Raw genomic sequence first — 26,903 nt, forward strand, 5'->3', positions numbered from 1 at the left:
TGCCGCGCCGGTAGCGGTAAGCGGTTAACGGGTAGGACATAAGTCAATTGTGTACTTGTTGTACTGACTGCTGCAATTTATCATTTTAATAAACATAATTTGTATCAGTAATTAAATAAACCATTACTACACATGCAATGAAACGTATGTTAGTTGTTTCTATCGTATACATAGTAATTTAACTGAAACAACATGTCGCAAGTCGAAGAAACTGAAAATGTGGATGTTGGAGAAAACTCCGTAAGTAATACCTATCATTGTTTATTTTATAATATTTATTTACTTTGTTAGTGTAAATTATATTTTTTAATGTTACGTACAGAATGGGTCATCGAGCGATACAACTTCATCTAAGGGCAGGGAAGGCGATTTCGAAAGTAAAATTGAAACAGACCGTTCTAAGAGATTTGATTTTTTATTAAAACAAACTGAGATTTTTTCACACTTTATGAGTAATACTCCTAAATCCGGTAGTAGTCCACCAAAAGCTAAAGCTGGAAGACCTAAGAAAATCAAAGAACCCGAACTGGAACCAGGAGAGTAAGTCACAATAAAAATTACTGTATTCTATTTATTTATTGATTTACCAGTTGCTAATATTTCCATTAATATTTCCTTATTTCTAGTCACCGACATAGAAAAACCGAACAAGAAGAAGATGAAGAACTTCTAGCAGAAACAAATACAAAGACCAAATCAATTTTTCGATTTGAATCATCTCCACCATACATAAAAAATGGAGAAATGCGTGATTATCAAGTCCGTGGTCTTAATTGGATGATATCACTGTATGAAAATGGTATCAATGGTATATTGGCTGATGAAATGGGCTTGGGAAAAACTTTGCAAACAATATCTTTACTGGGTTATATGAAACATTTCAAGTAAGTTAAGTGTTGTAAATAATACACATTGTTTATGCAACAAAAACTCCATATATTTAAATAAAAACTACCTTAATTGTTTAATATATCAAGGCTTTTATATGTTAAAACATAGTACAACTATCATTCTATATTATTACTACTTGAACCTCAATAAGCTTCCTCTGAGCTTTTATCACTAATAAGCAGTAGTAAAGTGAAGCAGTAATGTGTAAGCATTATTGTGTTTCTGTTTGAAGGATGCGGTAGCTAGTGAAATTACTGAGCAAATGAGACTTAATATCTTATGTATCAAGGTGACGAGCACAATTGTTGTGCAACTCAGAATTTTTAGGTTTTTCAAAGAATCCTGAGTGGCACTGCATTGTAATGGGCAGGGTGTATCAATTACCATCAGCTAAACATCCTGCTTGTCTCGTCCCTTATTGTAGTAAAAAAAACACATAACAAAATAGTAGATAAATGTACCTAGAATCCTAAGCCATAATACCCTAGCACATTTTAATTGATTATTATTTATTGTCATAATTCAAAGTGTTTTTTATATTATCTTAAGTATAGAACTCTTTTGAATTGTAATAATTCTCAGTTGGTTGGTTCACTGTTGGATGTGTGGTGGTAATCCACAGTGAGGTTTTCAATGAGCTTTCTTCGACATACTACAAAGCTGTGGAATGAGCTTTCTTGAGCGGTTTTTCAGGCATGATATGACATAGGCACCTTCAACAAAAGTGCGTACACCTTCCTTAAAGGCAACACTCCAGTGATTCCTCTGGTGATGCAAGAGAATGTGGAGAGAACTTAACATCAGGTGACCCGTATGCTCTTTTGTCCTCCTTTTCCATAAAAAAGAGTTATATATATATTATTATTATTATTATTAAAGAAATGTTATTTTTAGCACTAAAACACAATTCATGTGTCTTCTATTGGTGCTATTAAATTAAACCTTATAGTGTACACCATATCAAAAATTTAAATAAATACTTAATTAACTGAAACAAATGTTACCTGCAGAAATGTACCTGGGCCCCACATTGTTATTGTGCCAAAATCTACACTGACAAATTGGATGAATGAGTTTAAAAAATGGTGTCCATCACTTAGAGCTGTATGTCTTATAGGTGATCAAGAAACAAGGGTATGTCTTTGTTAATGTTCATGAGCATTTAATTATATTAATTCATTACTACAATATACCAGGGGTCCTTTGCACAGGATGCCAGCTAGATTATGGGTACCACAACGGGACCTTCTTCTGTAGTGAAGCAGTACGTGTGTAATCCATTGGAATGCATTATGCTAGTGAAATTACTGGGCAAATGAGACTTTAACATCTTATGTCTCAAGATGACGAGCGCAATTGTAGTGCCACTCAGAATTTTTTGAATTTTAAAGTAAGTGGCACTGCATTGTAATGGGCAGGGTGAATGAATTACCATCAGCTGAATGTGCTGCTTCTCTCATCCCTTACTGAAATAAAAAAACTAACATTACGTTTTCAACTTGAATATTCTATTGCTAGGCAATTGATATGCTTTTATAATGGGATCACTGTATTAATTGAATACAAAGCACATGTGTTTCAATTTAAAACAATTATTAAAGTACCTAATGTAATATAGATGTGGCTGACTGAGGTTATTTTGGTCATTGTTCTCAGGTATGAGGCTTTACAAATGACTGGTGGATTTGAATTATTAATAAGGCATTTAAAAATCAAATTTTGAATAGAAGTGTTTGAGTTTTGAGTATGTTTATTTTTCTAATACTAGCTGACCCAGCAAACGGTGCACATAGGTAGATTTCGACGATTTAGGCGGCCAAAAGTCATTTTTTCAAAGTCAATTTAGCCATAAAACTTTGACCGGTACCGTTACAAGACACTTCCATGAATCTATCCTCACTATCCCCACCCTTGGGCCATGTGCCATGAATTATTTACACATAGTCGAAACTTGACCTCCGTTCCCGGTGTACGTTACAGTTCTCGACGCGTCGCGTCGCTCACTGTGCAACTTCTCTTACAAAGTCCATATTTTTTTTGTGAAGTTAATTACCTTAGTGAAAGTGATGGATTCGCATAATTCAGGTATGAATCTTTGAAACTATATATAATAATGGTGTTTTATTACAGATTGTCATATTTTTTTTTCACTTGTAAGACAAGATGTTTTTTGTACAAATTTATCATTGATTTTCGAATTCTCAAGAGTTTTAATTATACTTCAGGGTCCATCCCAACTGTTTTCTTCTCTTTTACGGTATAAACAGGGTCTTAGTATTATAGTAAACAAAAAATTTGCCGCTAGAAACCGCAAATCTCGGAAAAATCCTTAATCAAAGATTTTTTGTAAAAAAACAAGAAAAAAAATTATTTTTTCTAACGCTTCTAAAATATAGTTGTCTTCGTTTTAGGGTCATCAAATACCTCTGGCGTGAAGGTAGTGACGAAAAAATATTTATATGACCTAATGCAGGGACAAAACTTACCTTCTTTTGATGAGAAATTGGATTATTTAGAGAATTACTTGCTGGTGCGCTATGGTGATACAGAAGACAATTAAAAAAACTCTTAAGCATAAATTTTCATACGTTAGATCGCAAATGAAACAAAGATGGTTGAAAGCACATAAAAATAAAGAGTTTTTCGAAAAAAATAATAGTTCTTGGTTAGGTGGAACCTTTGAGATTCCGATTGAAACAACTCATCGCCAGGGTCGTCCAAGTAAATCGTTTGCCGATTTGAGTGAGCGAAGCAAGAGAAGGAAAACAGAAGAAATACGTTCTTCTGTGGACCCTGAAGTAATAGTCCATGCTGCGCAAGTACTTTTACAATCAGATGGAAAAAGAAATCCGTCCAAAGTCCTGAAGGACGTAACCAATTCGCCAACAAAAGCCAGTCAATACAAAAAGGCTTATTCTAAGGTTGATGAAGCTATCCCTCCGTTGACCCCCTGCGAAGCACTTAAGATGTTTGTTGAGGCTGATCTCACACGTAGGCAATATGAAATAATAAGAGCAACAAACAAAAGACATTTCCCTTGTTATGACCTTTTGTTGAAAGCGAAGCAAGAGTGTTACCCGCCGAAATCGGCTTTACGGGTAACGGCTACCTGCGCGGAAATGGACCTTCAAAGCCTAATTGATCACACCGTTACGCGCTTATTGAAATTCCTGGAAGAAGTTTTGATAACACTTAATTCTAATGAAAGACAATCATTAACTATTATATTGAAATGGGGTTGTGACGACTCACAACAAACGCGGTATAAGCAGAAATTTACAGAAGATGCCGACTCTGATGCAAATATATTCTTGAGTTCTTTTGTTCCAATCCAAATTGTCTGTGGAGAACAGGGCAAAAAGGTTGTATGGCAGAATCCTACACCTTCGTCACCACGATTTTGCCGACCGATTAGATTTGGCTTCGTGAAAGAATCAACAAATATCACTAGAGAAGAAATAGCATATGTAGAAAATGCACAAAAGCGCCTGACCGCAACAAAAGTTGATATTAATTCTAACGAATATACGTTTCGGCATATTATGAAAATGACGATGATTGACGGCAAAGTATGCAACGCAGCTACAAACACTTCTTCAACAAGTCGGTGTTTTATATGTGGAGCGACATCAATAGACTTCAATAATCTTAGTAAAAATAATGTAGTAAAATGTCCCGAAGCTCTCGAGTTTGGAATCTCTAATTTACACGCCAGGAAGCATTTTTTTTGAAAGCATTTTGCATTTAGCATATAAATTACCCGTAAAAAAGTACAGAGAAAGGAGGACCCCAGAGGAAAAGTTGTTAGAAGAACAAAGAAAAAGGGAAATTCAAGAAAGATTCAGAACAGAAACTGGCCTTTTAGTTGATATGCGTAAAGCTAACTTTGGTAACACAAATGATGGGAATACCAGTAGACGCTTTTTTGATGACACTGAATTGGCTGCTGAGATTACAGGCATTAACCATGAAGTTATCCATAGGTTGAAGGTTATATTAGAGGTGATTACTAGTGGCCATAAAATTGATGTTTCTAAATATAATAACTACGCTTTGGATACAGCAAAGTTATATGTTGATCTTTATAGATGGCACCCCATGACGCCAACAATGCATAAGATTTTAATCCACGGTGAAAGCATCATCGAACATGCATTGCTGCCGATAGGACAGCTGTCAGAAGAAGCGGCAGAGGCACGCAACAAACACTTTCGCACCTACAGGCTCAATTACGCGAGAAAATTTTCGCGCGAAGAGTGCAACTTAGATATTTTTCATAGATTATTATTATCATCAGATCCATTGTTAAGTAGTTTGAGGCCAATCAGGAAAACCTCACATAAATCTTTTTTAAGCGAAACTATTGCAATGTTGTTGCCTGGGGATCCAAATGAGACCGAAAATGAAATATAGGACTCCGACACATCTTTTTCTGAAGATTAATAACTTTTTATAAAATGTTTTATTTTTTTTGTTTTTTATGATATACAATGGAATAAAATTATTTTGTAAATATCAAATATCAAATTTGTAAATATCAAATGTCGTTATTTTTTTTCATATTAGTATACTTATTTAGATTTTTTTATATATATTTAGTTATATAGGTAAATATATATATTTATATATATATATTTTTTTTTTATACAGTTAAAAGTCTCAAAGGGCCTCTACATATTGGACCCATGCCCCCATGCAAGCCTCTCAAAGGACCGGGCATCGTCCCGTGAATTACTCCGCTGAGACAACATAATAATATAAATTTTTATTATAATCTTAATATTTATATATATTTTTAGTAAATAATTTATTAAAAATTTTTGTTTTACTCCATACAGTGTTTCATTTTATAATAACCTCTTTTAATTACTAAAACCCCATTTAAAAGCTGTTAACACAATAAAATGTTTTTGGCCGCCTAAATTCGCGAAATCTACCTATGTGCGGTGTATTGCCGATATTAAAATCGCGATACAAAAGTAACTGTTGATCGTAGATGAATGAAAATTTGAAGTTGTATGTATTTTTTAATGCTGACTCATAATCAAACAAATTTAAAAAATTAAAAAAAAAAAACCACCCCTAACATTTAGGTGGTAGAAAAATAGATGTCCGATTCTCAGACCTACCCAATATGCACTCAAAATTTCATGAGAATCGGTCAAGCCGTTTCGGAGGAGTTCAAAGTTTAACACCATGACACAAGAATTTTATATATTAGATATACTTATTACCTCAATCTCAATAAAATTAAATTAGGAATGTGGGACTTTGTTTAGTTTTAATTGTTTTTTACAGAATGCATTTATTCGCGAGACACTAATGCCTGGAAACTGGGATGTTTGCATTACATCTTATGAGATGATAATCAGAGAGAAATCAGTATTTAAAAAATTCAATTGGAGATACATGGTAATTGATGAAGCTCATAGGATAAAGAATGAGAAGTCTAAGTTATCGGAGTTGCTTAGAGAATTCAAAAGTATGAATAGATTGTTGTTGACTGGAACCCCCTTGCAGAACAACCTGCATGAACTTTGGGCTTTGCTGAACTTTCTTTTACCAGATGTATTTAATAGCTCTGACGTAAGTATTATTATTGATATGTACATATTTTAGAATAAAATTGCAGCAGAGCAACAACCACGGTGATGAAAGGTGATGACTTTTGGATATGGGCACAATGAAATGAAAATTTAATTTTTATATATTTAAGATATATATCTTAGGTTCGGCACTAATAATTTAGTTGAAATTACTTCAAGATGGAACCATCTAACTAGGTCTTAACTCTTGGATATACAGTGTTCAAAACTAGTGTGGAGGGTAGATTCAAATTTATTTGTTGAACTATTTAAATATATTAATTACTAGCTGACCCGGCAAACGTTGTTTTGCCGTATAAATTGTATTGATCTTGTGCTTGCTAGTTGATAAGAGATGGCGCTAGTTGTATTCATTAGTAACAATCACACTTCTTATTTCTTATATCTTGTATAATTCACACTATAGTTTTATAAATTATAGCCTATATGTTATTCTGGTGTGTTAGCTATATTATTGTAAAGTTTCATCAAAATCTATTCAGTAGATTTTGCGTTAAAGAAGTTCAAACATACATCCAGACATACAAACTTTCACATTTATAATATTAGTAGGAATTTTGTAACGGGCTTGGTGCAATTTTTTTGCGCACACACACGCCTGTATCCTTAAAAAACTCACACACTTCCTCTAACATTCATTGCTCTTTTCATACCTGCAGGTTCCGGGTGCTTCGGACCTTTCATTTTTCATGACGTTTTCAATGTGGTCGACGAATGTTCTACGAGATCTCCCGCGAACGACTTGCCCACACAAACTTGTCTTATTTATTTGATAAGTCATTATTTCTTCACTCATTCGTTCCACGTCTATTTTTTTCTCGTAATGTTTTATGTGATTTCTTAGTCTTATGTAAATGTAAATAAATAATTGTATCATACAGGTCCTTTTATATGATACAAAGTTATAATGATAATGCCGACAGTTTGTCTTATATATACAGTTATTGATTGTAGTTACAGGGCAAGGGCATTGATTGAAAACTAGTATTTAATAAATAACTATATTTTATTATAAATAAATTTCACATAAAATATATTATTCAAATGTTGTGAGAATTTGGCGAGTCAACACCTGAGGATGTGTCGTGTAGAGGTGAAACACGTGTAGAATTGATAGAAGACTCACAAAATTTGAATATTTATGGATTTCTGCAAAATAACGCGTAATTCAATATTTTTTTTAATGTGTTATTCTTTTGTATAGGATTTTGATGCCTGGTTTAACACAAACGCCGCCCTTGGTGATAATCAATTAGTGACCCGCCTTCATGCAGTTTTGAGACCATTTCTGTTGAGACGTCTCAAGGCTGAGGTGGAAAAGAAATTAAAGCCCAAGAAAGAAGTTAAGGTTTATGTTGGATTAAGTAAAATGCAAAGAGAGTGGTACACAAAAGTTCTAATGAAAGATATTGATGTTGGTATGTAAAAATAAAAAATATAGCTTTATGTTACATACTTGCAATTATGATCTACATACATACGATATCGGAGTTGAACGCAGCCGGGGCCTGAGGTCAAACGGGGGGAGCCTCACCTCGCACGTCTACAGTGTAGTGTTGTGTCGTAGTCGTAACTACTTAATACTAAAGTTGCGATCCCGTGTTATTTTTTGTATTTTAATAATGACTCATCCGAGTCCATCAGATTATGTTAAAAAAAAATTATGCATGGCCGAGCACGAGTAATGGCGAAAAATTTTTTACATTCGATTTCATGTGAGTTGATGAATGACAGAACAAAAATTCGAGATTTATTTATTAGTTTAACATGATGATAAAATTAATAAAATATTTTTTTCATCATTATAACCTAGGTTACGTGAAACAGTAAACTTGAAGCATTGTTTAAATTTATCGACATACTCGTTATGTTCATCAATTATAATTAGGTCACATCACTATCACATTCCTGAACTCTGCCTCTTCCTAAAATCTGTATTCCCTGTCTTAATAATGTTCTTTGTATGAGGATAAAATCATCAACATTCTGGTCAAATGCCAGATGAGTTTGCAACCATGGGTTTGTGTAGCATCATACAAGAATGTCAGTAGGCCCATACAAAATGAAGCAATTTCAATGTGGCCTTTTAAGGCTACATATGTTTGCCGCTGTAAGTTTTGAAAGTATAATTTACCCAGAGTTCCTCCGAAAAAAAATCTCAAACCATGACTGTTCTATGTCAGTTCGAAGTACCTGTTACAATAAAATGGTAATTTCATACTTTAATTTATTTACTTATACATAACTAACTTCCCTATTATTAATATGCTTGTTGAATGTTGTGGAATTCAAATGTATTATTTACTATTTCAGTGAACGGAGCTGGCAAAGTTGAAAAGATGAGACTTCAAAATATTCTCATGCAGTTACGAAAGTGTTGTAATCACCCATATCTGTTTGATGGAGCCGAGCCGGGACCTCCATATACCACCGATGAACATCTGGTTTACAACTGTGGCAAGCTGGCCATACTGGACAAGTTGTTACCCAAGCTTCAACAACAGGATTCCAGGGTTTTGATCTTCTCACAGATGACAAGAATGCTGGATATTCTTGAGGATTACTGCCTTTGGAGACAGTATAAGGTAAAAAGCTTAGATCACCTCTATCACTAGATTTTTAAAAGATTTGACAGGATTTCTTCGAATTCTCTCCATTGCTACTTTGATCACTTTTTTAAGATAAAATACCAAGTAGACTGCCAGATCTGTTTCTGTCATAAACAGAGACGGTGTTATTAAGTACAAAAAAAATATTTTAAACATGGCTTAGACACTTATTTTGACAGTGACCTAACAGTAACAGTTTTTCAATTGCAAAACAGTATTTTGCTTGTGTTTAACTAAAACATTGTTCTATTCTATTCTTTCTTCTGTACACAATCATTTAATTAATTATTATATTAAGGCACCTCCATAGCCCAAATCATTGCGAAACTGAAGTGGCAATGGGCAGGGCACATAGCTCGACGGATAGACGGTCGCTGGGGCAGTAAAGGCCTCGAATGGCGATCACGTACCGGAAGACACAGTAGGCCCCCAAGATGGACCGAATATCTGGTCAAGATCGCCGGAATACGTTGGATAAGGGCAGCGCAGTACCGATCGTTATGGAAATCTTTGGGGGAGTCCTTTCTCCAGCAGCAGACGTCTTCCGGCTTATGACAATGATGCCAAGGAATAACATGGTGCAACAGATTCTGCAGTGTATGTTAAAGTCAGCGTTACTGTTAACGTTAAATTTGACTTACATCTTAACAATAACAGCTAATATGATGCTCCCCAGCCTAAGTATTATTAAGTTCTTTATCATTATGCCATTTACTTTCAGTACTGTCGGTTGGATGGTCAAACACCACATGAAGACAGAAACAGACAAATTGAAGAATATAATGCTGTAGGCAGTGAGAAGTTTGTGTTCATGTTGTCTACAAGAGCTGGTGGTCTGGGTATCAACTTAACTTCTGCTGATGTTGTGATCATTTACGATTCTGATTGGAATCCTCAAATGGATCTGCAGGCTATGGACCGGGCTCATCGAATTGGACAAATGAAACAGGTGAGTACAAATGAAACCTTTCTTTTATTGTTCCTTGGTCTGCTAAAATTGTACAATGTTTGTGTACAAATAGTAACAAAACAAATATTATCCAAATGTTTTAAGTTTTCTTAAGTGTCGAGACATCTCTCGTGCCAGAGTTTGGCGAGTCAACATGTCCCGAGGATGCCTCGTGAAGAGGCGAAACGCGTGTCGAATTGTTTAAAGATAAATATTGGCGGAATTAACACTGAAGAAAACTTAAAACATTTGGATAATTATGGATTTCCGCAAAGTAACGCCTACTTCAATAAATTTTCTTAAAACTGTATTAATTATTTTATATATGAACATAAGATTTTGATGTTTGGCTATAGAGACGGTACATTTAGAATGAATTATCGAGAATGGAAAGTGAACTTTTATTTTGTTTAGTTTAGGGTAGGACTACTGTAGGATTTTTTTTACATAACATCAGGTAAACTAAAACATTTAGTTGCTTTAAAAGGCATTTATTTTCTCAAAATTGATTCCTTTAGAATTCTTTTTGATGTCATTTCTTATACTACTGGATACTACTACCTATTTTTTATTGTCATTTATTAAATAGTCATTTTTTTATGTAGCTTTGGGTAGGCTTACGAAAGGTGCCACCCTTTTCGTAATATAGATCCCATGAAACGGGAACGGCAAAAAGGAATCGACTCCGAACAGTGAAATATCGTGAAGAACGTTTGATAGCTATGAATAACAGGTAGCCTAAGACCATAAAAATTTAAAAGATTTTCAATTGCTTTTCGGTTAATAGATTTCTTTATTTCCAATTAAGATAATTATCCGGATCAATATATTGTGGCCATTACTGATAATGGGTGTAAGTAACTTATACAATAACAAAATGACAGCTTACAAATAATACACTGAACGAGCTTTATAAGAATACAAAGTAGCAACTCATAGCTGGCTTGGTAATTCTTTGGTACGAGTTAAAAAAAGAGTGTGTGTACTTATGTACACGCGTTAGAAGTTATACTTATTTGGCGTCAAATCAAATTTTAACAAATAGTTAAGCTCAAAGATAGTATAAACACTCAGTATTTAAGGTATATAAACAGGCAATATCCGGACAACCGAGCCTTGCTCGGATTTTTAAGAATGTACAAACTTGAATTTAAAAAAAAACTTATAGGACATCTGGATTCGAACCGGGTCTTCTGCTTTCCGGATCCCCCAATGTCCCATCTGAGCTACTATAGTCTTGTATATAGTGTCGAAATTTACCTTTGTATTAAACGGATAAAACTACATTTTTTTAAATTGAAACCTAGATCGATTTATCGCCCCCGAAACCCCCTATATACTAAATTTTATGAAAATCGTTGGAGCCGATTCCGAGATTCCAATTATATATATATACAAGAATTGCTCATTTAAAGATATTAGATATAATTTTTTTTATACATAACATTTGTTAATATGCCAGAAATAAAACAAAACGATAAAAATATATATTTTTTTAGATAATAATTTTTAGTTAACGATGTAAATAAATTATACATACCGACAATTAACCTCAAATCTATAAATGCACTCAAAACAGTTTATTCAAATCAGTTTTATCACTAATATTCAATATATTATTATATACTAATTAATTATTAGTAAATACTATCACCGTCGTATATGAAATTGATTTAATAAAAACACCTAAATAATATTTATTTATTCACACTGTTTAATTGTACTGTTACGAAACACGTGTTCTAAATATATAAATACTAGAATATACAACTATAGTTATCGATTTTCATGCCACCTAGAACTAACTTCACGATGTAGAATTCAGGTGTCGGTGTGCGCGCGCATCGTAAAAATTCACTCTCATCATTTTTCTCCATCGCGCCAAAAGAAGTATAACTTCAATACTTTTGATAAGCTTACACGTATTTATTGAGTTATTTTGATATTTTAATTATTATAATTTCGTATCTTACTGAACAGTTTAATAAATTGGAATATGGTTGTCAGGAACCATATTCCAATTCATATCTTTATCTCTTATCTTTTATCATTCATTCCATATCTTTATTTTTTATCTTAAAATAATATTATAAGAAATATGCCTATATTTTTAAAGATATATGATTGTATAGTCTTACATTAAATTACAAAGCGGACGGAAACCGCTGGTTTGCTCTTAAATCCCGATCGCTTATTTGCTTTTTTATTTTAGGTATATAATGATATTATAAGATAGTTTTTATCATCGGAAACTGAATAATAGAATTATTAAAGTAACTATTCGTATTATTTCTATCCTTCTACCCGATACTTATCATTCACTGCATAAAAACCATTGAGTCGTTCATTCGTTCGATGATTCCTATCTGTCTCTATGAATTATCTCTTGGTCCAAGCTGGTTTTCTGTGCGCCATATTTGTTTACTATTTAAGACAAATAAGGAAAAATAGACTATAATATATAAAACGCCCTTCGGACATTTTATACTGTGGTGTCTCTTTCAATTAACATTATTTTAATTTTACCAGAGAGGGACAAAATAGTTTAACATCTAAAAAGGTGCAATCTACAGATATTATAAATTATTAGATTATTATGAATGAGATGGTTATCATTCACATGTCTTTATATTTGGATTAACCTATTTACATAACTAATTGTGAGGGTTGGTTTCCTCGTGTAGATGTTTGGGGGACGCCTTTGTACAGCATTGGATATCTTACTGCCGAAATGAAAGAATGAATAATATAACTAATTTGAAAACCGAATAAGCTGATCTTATTAAATATTAATCTTACAGGTTAGGGTTTTTCGGCTAATAACGGACAATACAGTTGAAGAAAAGATTGTGGAAAGAGCTGAAGTGAAGTTACGGCTGGACAAATTAGTTATACAATCTGGGCGACTTGTGGATATAAAGAGCCAGTTGAATAAAGATGAAATGCTTAACATGATCCGACATGGAGCCAACCATGTGTTCTCGTCAAAGGATTCAGAGATTACTGATGAGGATATTGACAGTATATTGGCTAAGGGTGAAAGTAAGGTACGACATTGTATGATTTACAAAATGGCCGGGGGTTTGTTATCAGTTCTCCGCCTTATGTGATAGCCCCTTTCAATCTGATGTAGCTTCATGATGAACAAGTGTTGTTTCAATATGTTTTTCTTTTTTTATGATAATAAGGGACGAGACGAGCAGGACGTTCAGCTAATGGTAATTGATTCGCCCTGTCCGTTACAATGCAGTGACGCTCAGGTTTCTCAAAAAACCCAATAATTCTAAGCGGCACTACAATTGCGCTCGTCACCTTGAGACATAAGATGTTAAGCCTCATTTGCCCAGTAATTTCACTAGCTACGGCGCCCTTCAGACCGAAACACAGTAATGCTTACACATTACTGCTTCACGGCAGAAATCGGTGCCTCCCACTGGTTTCAATATGTTATGTTATTGTCACTCCCTTTGGTAAATATATTTCTGCTTCTATTAAAATATTATTTAAAAACAAAAAAGATGTTTTGAGTGTTCTAAAATTTAAAACAATACAATAATATTGATTGATTGTGGTTGTTTTCAGACTGAGGAATTGAAACAAAAATTGGAGAGTCTCGGAGAGTCATCACTGCGAGCCTTCTCAATGGACACACCAGGCGCGACCACAGACTCTGTTTATCAGTTCGAAGGTTGGGATTTTTATGACAATAAGGGATGAGACGAGCAGGACGTTCGTTCGAATTGGTGGTTATTGATACGCCCTGCCCATTACAATGCAGTGCCGCTCAGGATTATAGGATTAGGATAGCCCAAAAATTCTCAAGGTGACGAGCAGCGCTACAACTGCGCATAAGATGTTAAGTCTCATTTGCCCAGTAACTTCACTGGCTACGACACCCTTCAGACCGAAACACACACACTAATGCTTATACATAACTACTTCACCGCAGAAATAGGCGTTGTGGTACTCATAATCTAGCCGGCATCCTGTGCAATGGAGCTTCCCACTGGTGAAACCCACTTTTTTCCCATTTTATAAATTAGCAAAGAAATGTAGATGAAGCATGATCCAATGATGAAGATGAAGCTACAACCTGAGAGCAGAACAAGATTTATGAACGATACGTCACTCAAACGGTTGGCTCAGTGTAAGAGCGCTCGAACGGTATGCGAGAGGTGGTGGGTGCGAATCCCGCTTCGTTAAGAAATTTTATTTACAAATTATTATTAAAAAATATAATCAATTAATTATTCATATGTCTATATAGACTGTGACAGCTGTGAAAACATCGAAAAAAATTGAGGTTGACGGTACACCTCTATTTTGAGCAATGCACGTACACAAACATTACGAGAAATACAAATCGCGAGTGTAATACGTAGCTTGTCACGTACACTAACCTAATAAACCTGGCCTGTTTTCATCGGTTATTATATCGTCTATCAGCAAGAGACTTAATCTAGACGTATGAATTATATATCTTAGAACGAAGATTTGATTTTCTATATATTTATATTGTTCGCTTAGAAAATCATAGTATTTAATAAACTTGATATTAAATCAGCTTTCAGAGTTCAGTGCGATTACAAGAATATATTATTGTATAATAAGTTTTACGTGTACCTACATTGTGTCGTAGGTGAGGATTATCGTGAGAAACAAAAGATCACACCAATCGGCAGCTGGATTGAACCGCCCAAACGTGAACGGAAGGCGAACTACGCCGTCGACGCGTACTTCCGGGAGGCGCTGCGAGTGTCGGAGCCCAAGGCGCCCAAGGTACAGGTAAATATGTGTGCCAGTTAACAATTTATATAACAACTAACTACTTTGTTTGACTGATGATACAGTTACAAACAATTCATTCATTTGCATGTGCATGTTATTTTTATATATTTTAGCATTAACAAACATGTTAAATTACCGGTTAGGCAAAACAATGTGGTACGCCGTTTGACAATTTTTAGATGACGTCATAACTTTAACTGTTAACCGTAACCGTCCAATCTTCGCCGGTTAAAGCTATTGTTATTGCTAAATAGCGACCTGTCAAAAGTTTCAGATAAAAATTCAATATTGACTTTATATTTCAATTTTTAACTTTAACAATGCCAAGGAATACGACGGTGCAACACATTCTGCATGTTAAAGTCAGTGTTACTGTTAATAAATACTAGCCTAATATTATACAGCTTATTAAAATATATTAGAGATCAAATAACTATAACCTTGTAAAATTCACTCTCGTCTCATATTAACTTCAGTTGCCTCCTGTGATTCAAATTCAAATATTTTTATTCCAAATAGGATTTAAAATCACTTATTGAACGTCAAAAACTACCACCCATTCAAAAGAGACTGCCTCAGACCTGAGAAGAATGGGCGCAAGAAACTCAGCGGGCTTTTTTTTAAACATAAAATATGGATTACAATGTGATATCGTACAATAAACATTTATAATTAAAGAGGGTGTTCGCTGTATTCCAATTCCGTGGTGTCATTAAGAAAATCGTTTATGCTATAGTAACCTTTCCCACACAAACGTTTTTTAACAATTCTTTTAAATTTCGTAACACATTTGTTTTGTACATTTTCTGGGATCATATTTTAGAAGCATATATATCGTTGACGATTGGCCATGAACGCTGTTAATCACGTCGAACGTGATAAACATAAAAATAATGTGTTGGTTGGGGGCGAACATAATCTCGAGCTGGTTCTTTAATACAACTCCTACCAACGAGATTAATATTCATTTAGAGAAAATTACGTTACCGTTTCAGTTCCGAGTTGTAAATATCAAATTAAATTTTTTTTTCGCAATCTTTTAAATGATCCAAGAAGCTTTGACATCTATGAAAATATTGAATTGAATTGAAATGAATCTCATATTGTATATTTTGAAAAATATAACAAACATATACAGAGTTTCATGGGTTCTATATATAAGGTATATTTAAGTGACAATGGTGTACAGATGGGCGCAAGTTGTCAGTCCTAAAAATATTTGTAGGATATCGAAAAATGATTGAAAATTTGCGTTTAATTTGTTATTTTAATTTTAATAAAGTGAATTTGACGAGGATTATAATTTATTGATATTATTATTAATTTATTATTAATATTTAATTTTAATAATTTTATAATCCTCGCTCACGCAGCCGAATGTTAACTACTAACTAACTAAAAAACTAAATAACCATTATTGGGGATGTGTTTTATTATTTGTCTATATTTATTATAAATATCATAAAAAACATAGTTGAACAAGATATACAAAATTTTACGGCCCATGCGTGCTCGAACGGTTGGCTCAGTTGGAAAGAGCGCTCGGACGGAACCTGAGAGGTCGCGGGTTCGAGTCCCGCATCGTTCAGAAATTTTGGTAACAAATTTAATTTGAACTATCATAAAAAAGTATCAAAAGTAACACATTTATCGCCTTAGCAACCACTATTATGGTAACGTGGGCGGTGTTTGACATTAGTACAATGAGTGATTTCGTAAAATTATATTCTGTGCTCGGTGTAACTGCGAGATGACATTGACAGGCACCAAGACCCCCGAAACAACCAATTGTACAAGACTTTCAGTTCTTCCCGCCGAGACTCTTCGAACTTCTGGATCAAGAAATATATCACTACAGAAAAACATTAGGGTAAGTATGTTATAATACAAATTTTTATTTCTCCTTGTTTCTCCGTTCGAATTGAAATAAGAAACGGTTTGGGTTGGCGTTGGTATCCCGTAGCACGAATTAAGATTTGAAAACTGTAGTTGATAGAGCTTTCATCCACTATTATAATGATACCACTCTTATTACAAGTTAGTAAGAGTGCTATATTAGGTACATCGTTTTCAAGAACATAACGAAAATAAATTCTAACCTAAAACGGGTAAATTACGTTAATAAAATGGTACATGTAAAAATGTCATAATGTGAGGTTAGGTTTTAATGTTCATTTCTCTAGAACGCTGCATTACCTTGTAATAAGAGTGATATCATTATAATGGTAGATAACTCATAATTCGTGCTACGGGATACTAAGTTTTAACCAATGGTTTTATTTAAGAACTTACAATTGTTTTAATACATCGAAATATGTTTACTTTTAATATTAATTATTCATTTATTAGATTGTTTTAAATTTATAAATGAAATAAATATATTAATAAGAAATGAGTAAAATATAAATATTCATACAAAAAAAAAACGTGTGCGTCACGCCCGAAAAAAGTGATAACTTAAAGTAATCTGAGTTGAATTATTCATTATTGAAATTGTTGAACTTGAGAAAAGCTTAATTTATTACTTAAATTTTATGTTTATTAATATGATAATGTATGGAACCCTTCATTTATTAACAAAACATTTTATTATATTTTTAGATAAAAAAAGTATTTTATTCTTAAATAATTTATTAGACAATTCTTGAATGTAAAAATGTATATAACATTATAATTTTGTGTTTGTACATTATTAGTATCATTATTTAATTTTATAAAAGTAACAATTGGTTAGAGTGAGAGAGGAGGAGCCTGCCTACCGCTGCCGTAAGCGTGATAGAAAGGGAGAAAGAGTAGCGCCGTAACGTTACGTAACGAAGCGGTTACCCTACCATAAGAAGTTATCACTTCAATAAATAATATATCGTATAAGCGCATTACAAACAAGTTATCACTAGTAATACCGTAACGCACCGCATCGCTGACGTTCTGAGGTGTGCGGCATATCCTTAGATTGGGAGGTTGATGTTGTTGTGATAAGTGATTTTCACGTGATATTATTTGAAATTTGTACTTTGTGGTGTTCAGATACAAGGTACCACGGAACCCTGAACTAGGTCCCGACGCTGCCAAGATTCAGCGCGAGGAGCAAAGAAAGATCGATGAAGCTGAGTCGCTCAGTGAAGCGGAGTTACAGGAGAAGGAACATTTACTAACACAAGGTAGTGGCTTACTTTAATACTACCGCTTGACCTGTGCTTCACCGGGGCATAAAAAGAATAGGGAAGTCCCAGGCCGAAGGGTGTCGTAAGAGGCGACTAAGGGCATTTACAAGTAGGAGGCTTCTTTGCACAGGATGCCGGCTAGATTATGGGTATCACAACGGGGCCTTTTTCTACCTTGAAGTAGAAATGTGTAAACATTATTCTGTTTCGGTCTGAAGGGCGCCGTAGTTAAATGAAAAAACTAACAACTAAAAGTTAACTGAAATTACTGGCCAAATTAAATTTAACATTGTGTGTCTCAAGGTGACGAGCACAATCGTAGTGCCGCTCAGAATTTGTGGGTTTTTTTAAGAATCCTGGGGGCACTGCATTGAAATGGGCAGGGCGTATCAATTACCATCAGCTGATCGTCTCGTCTCGTATTGTCATAAAAAAACAGTTTTGTAAACTATCAACTGACGGGAGTGGGACTCATAAAATGGTAGGTGATCACCTCGCGATGTGCCATTTCCCCTACCCCCAATCTAATTATTTAATAAATTAAATATTTTTAATACATCAGTATTATTATATTAGTATATGGACACTGTAAGATGTTGTTAGGTTAGCTAATTTTGTAATAACTTAATACAGAATAATGCTTAAGTAGGGACTGAATAAATTGACCGACTTGGTGTAACATGGATCTAACAATTTGTACCCACACACTGTATAACTATTAAGGTAATATATTAATTATGTATATAATTTATATTGTAACAGGGTTTACAAACTGGACTAAACGTGATTTCAATCAGTTTATAAAAGCGAATGAGAAATATGGAAGAGATGATATTGAAAATATTGCTAAAGACGTTGAAGGAAAAACTCCGGAAGAGGTTTGTAATTTTTTAATTAGTTTATAAAGTATCGAAGGAAGAAAATGGAACCCGCGCCTCATGTACGCTTGGATCACTTAGCCCAACGTCTGAATGACGTGTTAGCTATAAATGTTGGGATGTTTGTTCAACTCTACATTTTAATAAGCCTTTACAAGGGGCGCGTGTTCGACTCTCAATCTTCATAAATTTTGGTATTTAAATTAAATTTGAATAGATTGAAAGATTCCACCTAGCACCTTATTCAGCCGTCAAGCAGTAATTAGCAATTTTTTTTTTATGGAATAGGAGGACAAACGAGCGTACGGGTCACCTGTTGTTAAGTGATCACCGCCGCCCACACTCTCTTGCAACACCAGAGGAATCACAGGAGCGTTGCCGGCCCCAGGTACCCATGTATTTAGCATTAGTGTCACAATACTAGTAATATAATAGTAGCGTAACTCAGCGGTCCCCGTGAAATTTATACCTCCGTCTGGGCGGAACGCTAAGATTGGTACATACAAGAAGGCGGATCAGCGCGACGTGGCTAATTTATGTTGGACAGCGACCAGTGTCGACGGCGCTCAATAGTTTTGTGTCCCCAAGATTGCTTAGCGGCCATGTATATCGTGTGTATGTGTGCGTGCGTCGATTTTGGTGCTCTAGTATGAAGATTCATTTAGAAAGTAATGTTCTATTACTGTATTGTGATATTGTTTCAGTTTATTTCGCCGTAGGTAGGTAGGTAAGTTATATCTCAAAGTGACGAGCGAGATGCCGCTTACAATATTGGATTCAATCCTAGAAGCCTGAGCGGCACTGTCACTTCTCCAAATACCGCTCGTATGGTCACTTTTTTCATAAAAAAATAATAGTAATGATATTTGACCTTGACTGTTATTGGGATATTCAAATTCAAAAACACTTTATTCATGTAGGTCACAAAAATGACACTTATGAATGTCAAAAAAAATATATAAATATTGTTTCTTATTGAATTTACCGCTACTTCGTAAAGGGTTGAGCTAATGAGAAGAAGTAGCAAGAAACTCATTGCCACTCTTTTAAGTCAAGATTTACATTTTAGTTGTTTTACAAATCATTTCAATTACAATATATGCAAAGTGACGCAACAAAAATACTCAAAAGTCAAAAACTGAAAGGCTTACACGAGTAAGTCAAAAAAAGAAAAAAAAAAAAATTATTACTTATAAACACAAGAGTTATTGAGTATGGTAGATGCATCAATCCACACATACCGTAAATAAATAGAGGCATTATGTGAGCATTTCATAAAATAAAATATATAATAACTTTAACTTTAAAGGAAATAATAATAATAAAAAATACACATCAAGCAGACCTCCCGGGAACAAGATCATCATCAGCCCCCACGAGTAGCACCCGTTCACGAGCATGACGCATGGACCAGCCATCGCCTCCCTCGACTATATTTTAGGGAAGGGAACGACCCGCCCCACGTCGCCGCCACAAGCAGAGGCATTTAAGCGAGCATGACGATACCTGCCACGAGAAATCTACCGAATAACAAAACAATTCAAGTTCATCTACATATTATGCAATACTTACTAAATGCCTCTACTTACAATTTTGTTTCATTTTACAATTTTGATAGTAAATAGCTTTTACCAGACGGAGAAAGTAAAGATTAAAGAGTTGATCCCTAAATTGGATGATATTCGAAATGACGATCTTAAAGTGACGAGCGCGATTGAGGTGTCGCTTCGGATTTAAAATTAAGAATCCTGTGGCAACGTAAATTAGATAAGAGAAAGTGCTCGAAACTGTACAACATCAATTTACGCCAATTGCCATATTTGTTTGCCATAATATTAATTAGTTATTTAAAATTATTTTCTTAATAGAACAAAATAAAGTGATCGGCTCGTCTACACTAGTTTTCATTTTAATAGTTCCAAAGTATCATTCATTTTTAGTAGTAGTATCTAGTATATTAGAAATGACATCGAAAGAATTCTAAAGGAATCAATTTTGAGAAAATAAATGCCTTTTTGTAGGTTATTGAGTACTCAGCGGTATTCTGGGAGAGGTGTCATGAACTGCAAGACATTGACAGAATAATGGGTCAAATAGAACGCGGAGAAGCCAAGATACAGAGAAGAGCCTCTATTAAGAAAGCTTTAGATGCTAAAATGGCTCGATACCGCGCGCCGTTCCACCAGCTCAGAATCTCATATGGCACCAATAAGGGGAAGAATTATGTTGAGGAAGAAGATAGGTAATGTATTCCAAACTTTTTTAAATAATGCTTCTTATACTGAAATATAAAATATTATACTTCTTGACACTGTGAAGTGAGTTGATAAATCTAGTAACTAGTTGATAACATCAACTGTTAATTACATATATTATACAGGATGTTAAAAAAATCTTGTACTTTAACAACAAATTGTAAAAGTAAATCTTGTACTATAACAACAAATTGTAAAAGTAAATCTTGTACTATAACAACAAATTGTAAAAGTAAAGTTGTTATAAAATAAATGAGAAACTGGAGATGACTACAAACAAGTCATCCTATTTAATTAGTAAATTTGGAGTTCCTCAAGGTAATCTTATGGGACCCTTACTATTTTTAATTAATTTGAATGATTTACCTTATGTGGTTGACTATAACTGTGTATTATTTGCAGGTGACATATCCATAATTATTCCTAACGAGCATAAAGCGATAAATTATAATATGACTATTAATAAAATTTGAGACTATATTGACATGGTTCAATGAGAATAATTTATTCTCTCATATGACAAAAACTAAATATATACAATTTCCTGATTATAAAACACTACATAACGCTCTAAATATAACAGGAACAAACACAATAAATTTTAGGCCTTATATTAGATAGCAATTGTAACTGGAAAGCTCAATGTGATACAGTGGCAGGCAAAATAAATAAGTTCGTTTTCGCTTTAAGAAGGTTCAGACAAACTGTATCCATTAATGCTGCATAAACTCCACTAATATTTCAAATGTTTTTCTGGCTTTATGCATGTGAGTCCTCTAGAATCGTGTAGACCATTATTCAAAATGCACCGTCTGGTAACGCTTACTCGTCTATATATATTAGAAATTATGTTCATTAAAAAACTTGGTGAACTTTTTAAACCAGCAAACGACTATTCCATATTAGGATTAAGAGATCCAACTCGCCTTTTGATGCCATACTGTAGAACAGCGCTTCATCAAAATAATGCAAATGTTATGTGAATTAGGGTCTTTAACCAGGTTGTAGTTAGTGTCTTCTATCGAGTCCAATCTTGAGAAAGTCGCGGAATGGGGTAAATTGAACCTTGTCCTATTTAACCCCCAGAAGACTCAAGTTTGCGCGTTTACCACTAAAAAAACCCCATTTGCCGTATCACCGCTCTTCAACAACACTTCCCTTAAAGCCTCGCCTAGTATCGGAATACTGGGTCTCGAAATCTCGAACGATTGCCAATTCCGTGGCCATCTGGAGGACAAAGCCAAATTGGCTTCGAAGAAGCTGGGCATCATTAATAGAGCACGGCAATACTTCAAGCCGGCCCACGTTCTAGCGCTGTACAAAGCGCAGGTCCGGCCACAAATGGAGTATTGCTGTCATCTCTGGTGTGGCACACCCCAGTATCAGCTCGACCCATATGACCGCGTGCATCGTAGAGCAGCTCGAATTGTCGGGGACCCAGTTATCTGTGAACGGCTGGATCACTTGGCGTTGCGTAGAGATGTTGCTTCATTGTGTGTCTTCTACCGCATTTATCACGGGGAGTGTTCCGAAGAGCTGTTTAACCTGATTCATGCCGTTGAATTCCACCTTCGCACGACAAGCCACAAGTTAGGATGTCATCCCCACCATCTGGATGTGTGGCGGTCCTCCAGTGCGGTTTTCAAGGAGCTTTCTTCCACGTACTACAAAGCTGTGGAGCGAGCTTCCTTCTGCGGTGTTTCCGGGACGATACGACATGGGTACCTTCAAAAAAAGCGCGTATTCCTTCCTTAAAGGCCGGCAACGCTCCTGTGATTCCTCTGGTGTTACAAGAGATTGTGGGTGGCGGTGATCACTTAAGACCAGATGAACCGTACGCTCGTTTGTCCTCCTATTCCATAAAAAAAACCTTTCAAAGAATATTAGAAAGATGCCTAAAATAATAATGCATAAAAAATTAAAATTAAAATTGGCTAATAGATAAATGCTTCTATAGTTTAAAAGAATTATTTAGGCAAAAATAATAGTATTTAAATGTTATTTTTTGAGAGGTACTTACAAACTTATGTTTATTTTATTGAATGATAGCTATGTAATGTGTATTAATGACGTATAAATAGAAAAATTCCAATATTTACAATCAAATATTTGTATGCCGATATATTGGCAATTTGCCATTGTATTGTACACCTTTCAATTGTTAAGAACTATGTTACCACGATTCATACAAATAAATCATTTCATGACTTAAGGCGCATATTGATATCAAGTGTTGAGTACATTTAAATATAAATTTTCAGGAAGTAAACTCATTAAAAAATGTGAAAAAAAGAGTAATAATGTACCCTATAATTAAAGTTTGGGGCAAATGCAAATGCTGCCTGCGCCCATTTTCATTTTTACCTTTTCCCCGCCCACACACCCATTTCATTCATGCTACTGGGCAGTGGGCGGGGGCGACAAACGATGAAAGTGTTGTATTATTAAATATTTAATCCACTTGCTCAGCGTCTCCCAACCACAAATTCTGCTCGACGTGACCGACACTGACTCCGATACATTTAGTGCATTTTGATAATAGAACAGTATTGATTAAATCTATCAAGGTCCTGTTGAATTAGTTTGATGGCGAGTATTGTTTGGATTGGCCTATAGATTTTAAGATCGTCCGCGAACAAGGAATATACAGTTATTAAAACATTGAGAGATATCGTTAGTAAAAATAAGTTAGTTAGTTACGAGTGGTGTGTGTCTGAGCCAGGTTCCTGGTGTGCATGCTCCACAAGCTGGGCTTCGACAAAGAGAACGTGTATGAGGAGCTACGCGCGGCCGTGCACGCCGCGCCGCAGTTCCGCTTCGACTGGTTCCTGAAGTCGCGCACCGCCGTCGAGCTACAGCGACGGTGAGTACTATATTGGTGTAAGTGTAACATAAGATATCATACCACTTGTTGGAAGTGAAAAACTACCATTCATTCCAAAAAGTATGCCTCAGACCTGAGAAGAACAGCGAGAAACTCAGCGGGCTATTTTATTTCCATATAAATATGGTTGCGAAGTAATATCGTACAATCAAACTTATTATTTAACAGCCTGAGGGCGGTCACTCCATTCCCAATCTATGGTATCACAAAACTTTTTTTTAACAATTCTTTTGAATTTCGTAACACATTTGTTTCGAACATTTTCTGGGATCTCGTTATAAAAGCATATACATCGCCCCACAAAAGACTTACTAACATAACTTTGCCGAGTAGTAGGCATAACAAGTTTATGTCTGTTTCTGGTGATTAAAATATCTTCACGTGACTAAGTGAACAAAGTTATCATGAATATATAATATGTATCGTTATTTTGATCGGTATCAATACATTTCCAGCCTCAGTTACTTAACACTTACAATTTATAAATAGACATTTCACACTGACACTTATGGTATAGTAACCTTTGTATCTTAATAATTCTTGTTCTAAGTTTTTCGTGAAAACATACAACAACATAAAAAAAACAATAATACTATTCATAAAAGCGCGTTATTCAAAAATTCAAGTACTATCGATTAAAATATTATTAGAATATCAAAATTAAAAATTGTTTAATTATAAATTTTGACGACCTGTATAGCCGAGTGGTTAGCAATCCTACCTACTAAGCTAGAGGTCCCGGGTTCGAATCTTGCACCTAGCAAGCATTTATATGATGAATATGGATGTTTGTTTCCGAGTCATGGATGTTTATATGAATTTATGTATGTTTATGTAAGTATATTATATTAAATATATCATTATCTTGTAACCCATTACACAGGCTATATATGCTTAACTTGTGGCAAGATAATTTGTGTGAAAAGTGTGTCAATATTATTATTATTATTAAATGTCAAATTTAACTGAATTATTCTAATGACTATAAATGTATGTATTCATGTATGTTAAATAATCTTTGATTGATAAATATTTCTTTATAATAACGATAACTCAGTTTGTAGTTACACTCGTAACAACTCAGAAACAGGGACATGAAAAGATCGTAATTAAAACTAAAACCTAAGCCAAATATATACTGTGGTGATTAGATATTATAAATACTTAACCGAGAGTTCGGTCAGTGTATGATAATATTGATACTTTGTATTGAACTGAAAGATCAATAGATTCAGACTGCGACTATTGTTATTATTATATATTATTATAATGTGAAGTGTAAAATTAATTTTTCAAAATGATATTTTTGTTACTTTAACCTTAATACGACGATCATGTTTACGAGTCATCCTTACACGGGCAATGAATTCAAGCTCTTAATATACGATAATTTATATTTATAAGGCCTTACAAATAATCTTGGTATAAAGTTATAACTGATGATAAACAAAGAAAATGCAAAATGTTTACATTATCGTTGACAACACTGTCAATAAAATGATAATTCTGAAGTTTTCCGAATGACAAGCTGCCTTGCAAATAAACGCGGGAAACGTTATACGTCCGAACAAACTATTCGTAAGCAAAATGTCTATTTGTAAACATTTTACATATTCTTGGTTTATGCTTAGTTATAACTTTGTCACTTTTATTTGTAAGGCCGATACAGTTTATTATTTAATATCATCATCATATATTGGATACAGCATCTTACAAACTAATTAGTTATGTATATTACTAAAAATACCATATATTCAGATATCAACAAAACATTACTTTGAAACACCTCCCCTTATGATGAATAAAGTTAAATTATTTTTTGTACAGATATAATTATGAACCAATTTATAATGTTTTTCAGGTGTAATACACTTATTACTTTAATTGAAAGAGAGAACCAAGAGTTGGAAGAAAAGGAACGAGCAGAAAAGAAAAAGAAGAGTGGGAATCCCAACCAAAATACACCGGGAGGAAATAGTACAGGCAAGGGGGCAAATGCCGGGAAAAGAAAGGCAGCAGATAATGCAACCGACTCAGCTCAGAAAAATAAGAAAAAGAAAAAATAGATCAAAGGATAAGAAACATTTTTCGTAATATTCATTTTTTTTACTCGTGTCAAGTGTTTTTTTTTATTGATTTATCTTAATAAGTATTTCTTTATTTTATTATTTTTAGCCTACATTCCCTCTTTGTGATGTAGAGTTGGTGTACGAGTGATTATAATTTATAATTAAAATTTCACAAAGTACACAAACGTTTTTTATTTTTGCCGAATGTTTATTTAGGTTTTAACAAACTAAAATAATATAATATAAACTTTTTAAACAACAAATATAACTTAATATGTAAGCTTTACTTTAATAACATTAACACATATAAGCATCGCACGCCGTGTTTTCTGTGTGTCCAAATAATTTGTTATTATTTATTAAATTATTTAAAGTACATAAAACTACAATATATGTTCTAACTAACATAACTATGTTCTCTCTGCATGTTCAGATCTCTAACAATATCTACTTTGTTGAGAACTGAATCGTTCATTTTGTAGAAATAGTTTGGCTTAACTATCTTCCTGCTTGTTTAGCTTTTTTTTTTCAAGTTTGAGTGCTTGAAACTCGTAGATGTTATTAATAAATAGTAGCAGGCTCAAAATTGAGCCCCGGGGCATACCCAGAGTTAACACTACCATTTGTGTTCTGATGGTAATGAAGAACAAACAGTTGCCACAGAATACTGCGTATTCCGTTTAATACAATTTTTTCTCATAGCTTTTTATGGTCCACAATGTCAAAAGCTATTCTAGTCTGTGGATATATTATGTGTTTCTTGAAGTAGTTTTGCATACTGGTCTATTATTGGCCCACCGCCTGAATTTT

The 26,903-nt window shown here is 34.2% G+C and overlaps 1 protein-coding gene across 2 annotated transcripts; it reads left to right on the forward strand.

Moving 5' to 3' along the window:
- On the forward strand, positions 1-26,278 carry LOC126969971 (chromatin-remodeling complex ATPase chain Iswi). 2 transcript variants are annotated; one of them, XM_050815611.1, is made up of 17 exons: positions 1-240; positions 323-540; positions 627-884; positions 1,902-2,025; positions 6,190-6,477; positions 7,702-7,915; positions 8,811-9,082; positions 9,828-10,055; positions 12,857-13,102; positions 13,638-13,743; positions 14,695-14,840; positions 16,607-16,713; positions 17,871-18,004; positions 18,770-18,885; positions 20,907-21,127; positions 23,863-24,003; positions 25,886-26,278. In XM_050815611.1, exons 1-17 carry the CDS (start codon positions 193-195, stop codon positions 26,088-26,090), a joined length of 3,072 nt encoding a protein of 1,023 aa, XP_050671568.1. In that variant the 5' UTR covers positions 1-192; the 3' UTR covers positions 26,091-26,278. The 2 variants fall into 2 exon arrangements, with proteins under 2 accessions (XP_050671568.1, XP_050671569.1); XM_050815612.1 differs by having other exon boundaries at positions 14,695-14,834.
- Positions 26,279-26,903: the final 625 nt, after the last annotated feature.

This window comes from Leptidea sinapis, chromosome 19 (genome assembly GCF_905404315.1).
Source record: "Leptidea sinapis chromosome 19, ilLepSina1.1, whole genome shotgun sequence".
Taxonomy (NCBI): domain Eukaryota; kingdom Metazoa; phylum Arthropoda; class Insecta; order Lepidoptera; family Pieridae; genus Leptidea; species Leptidea sinapis.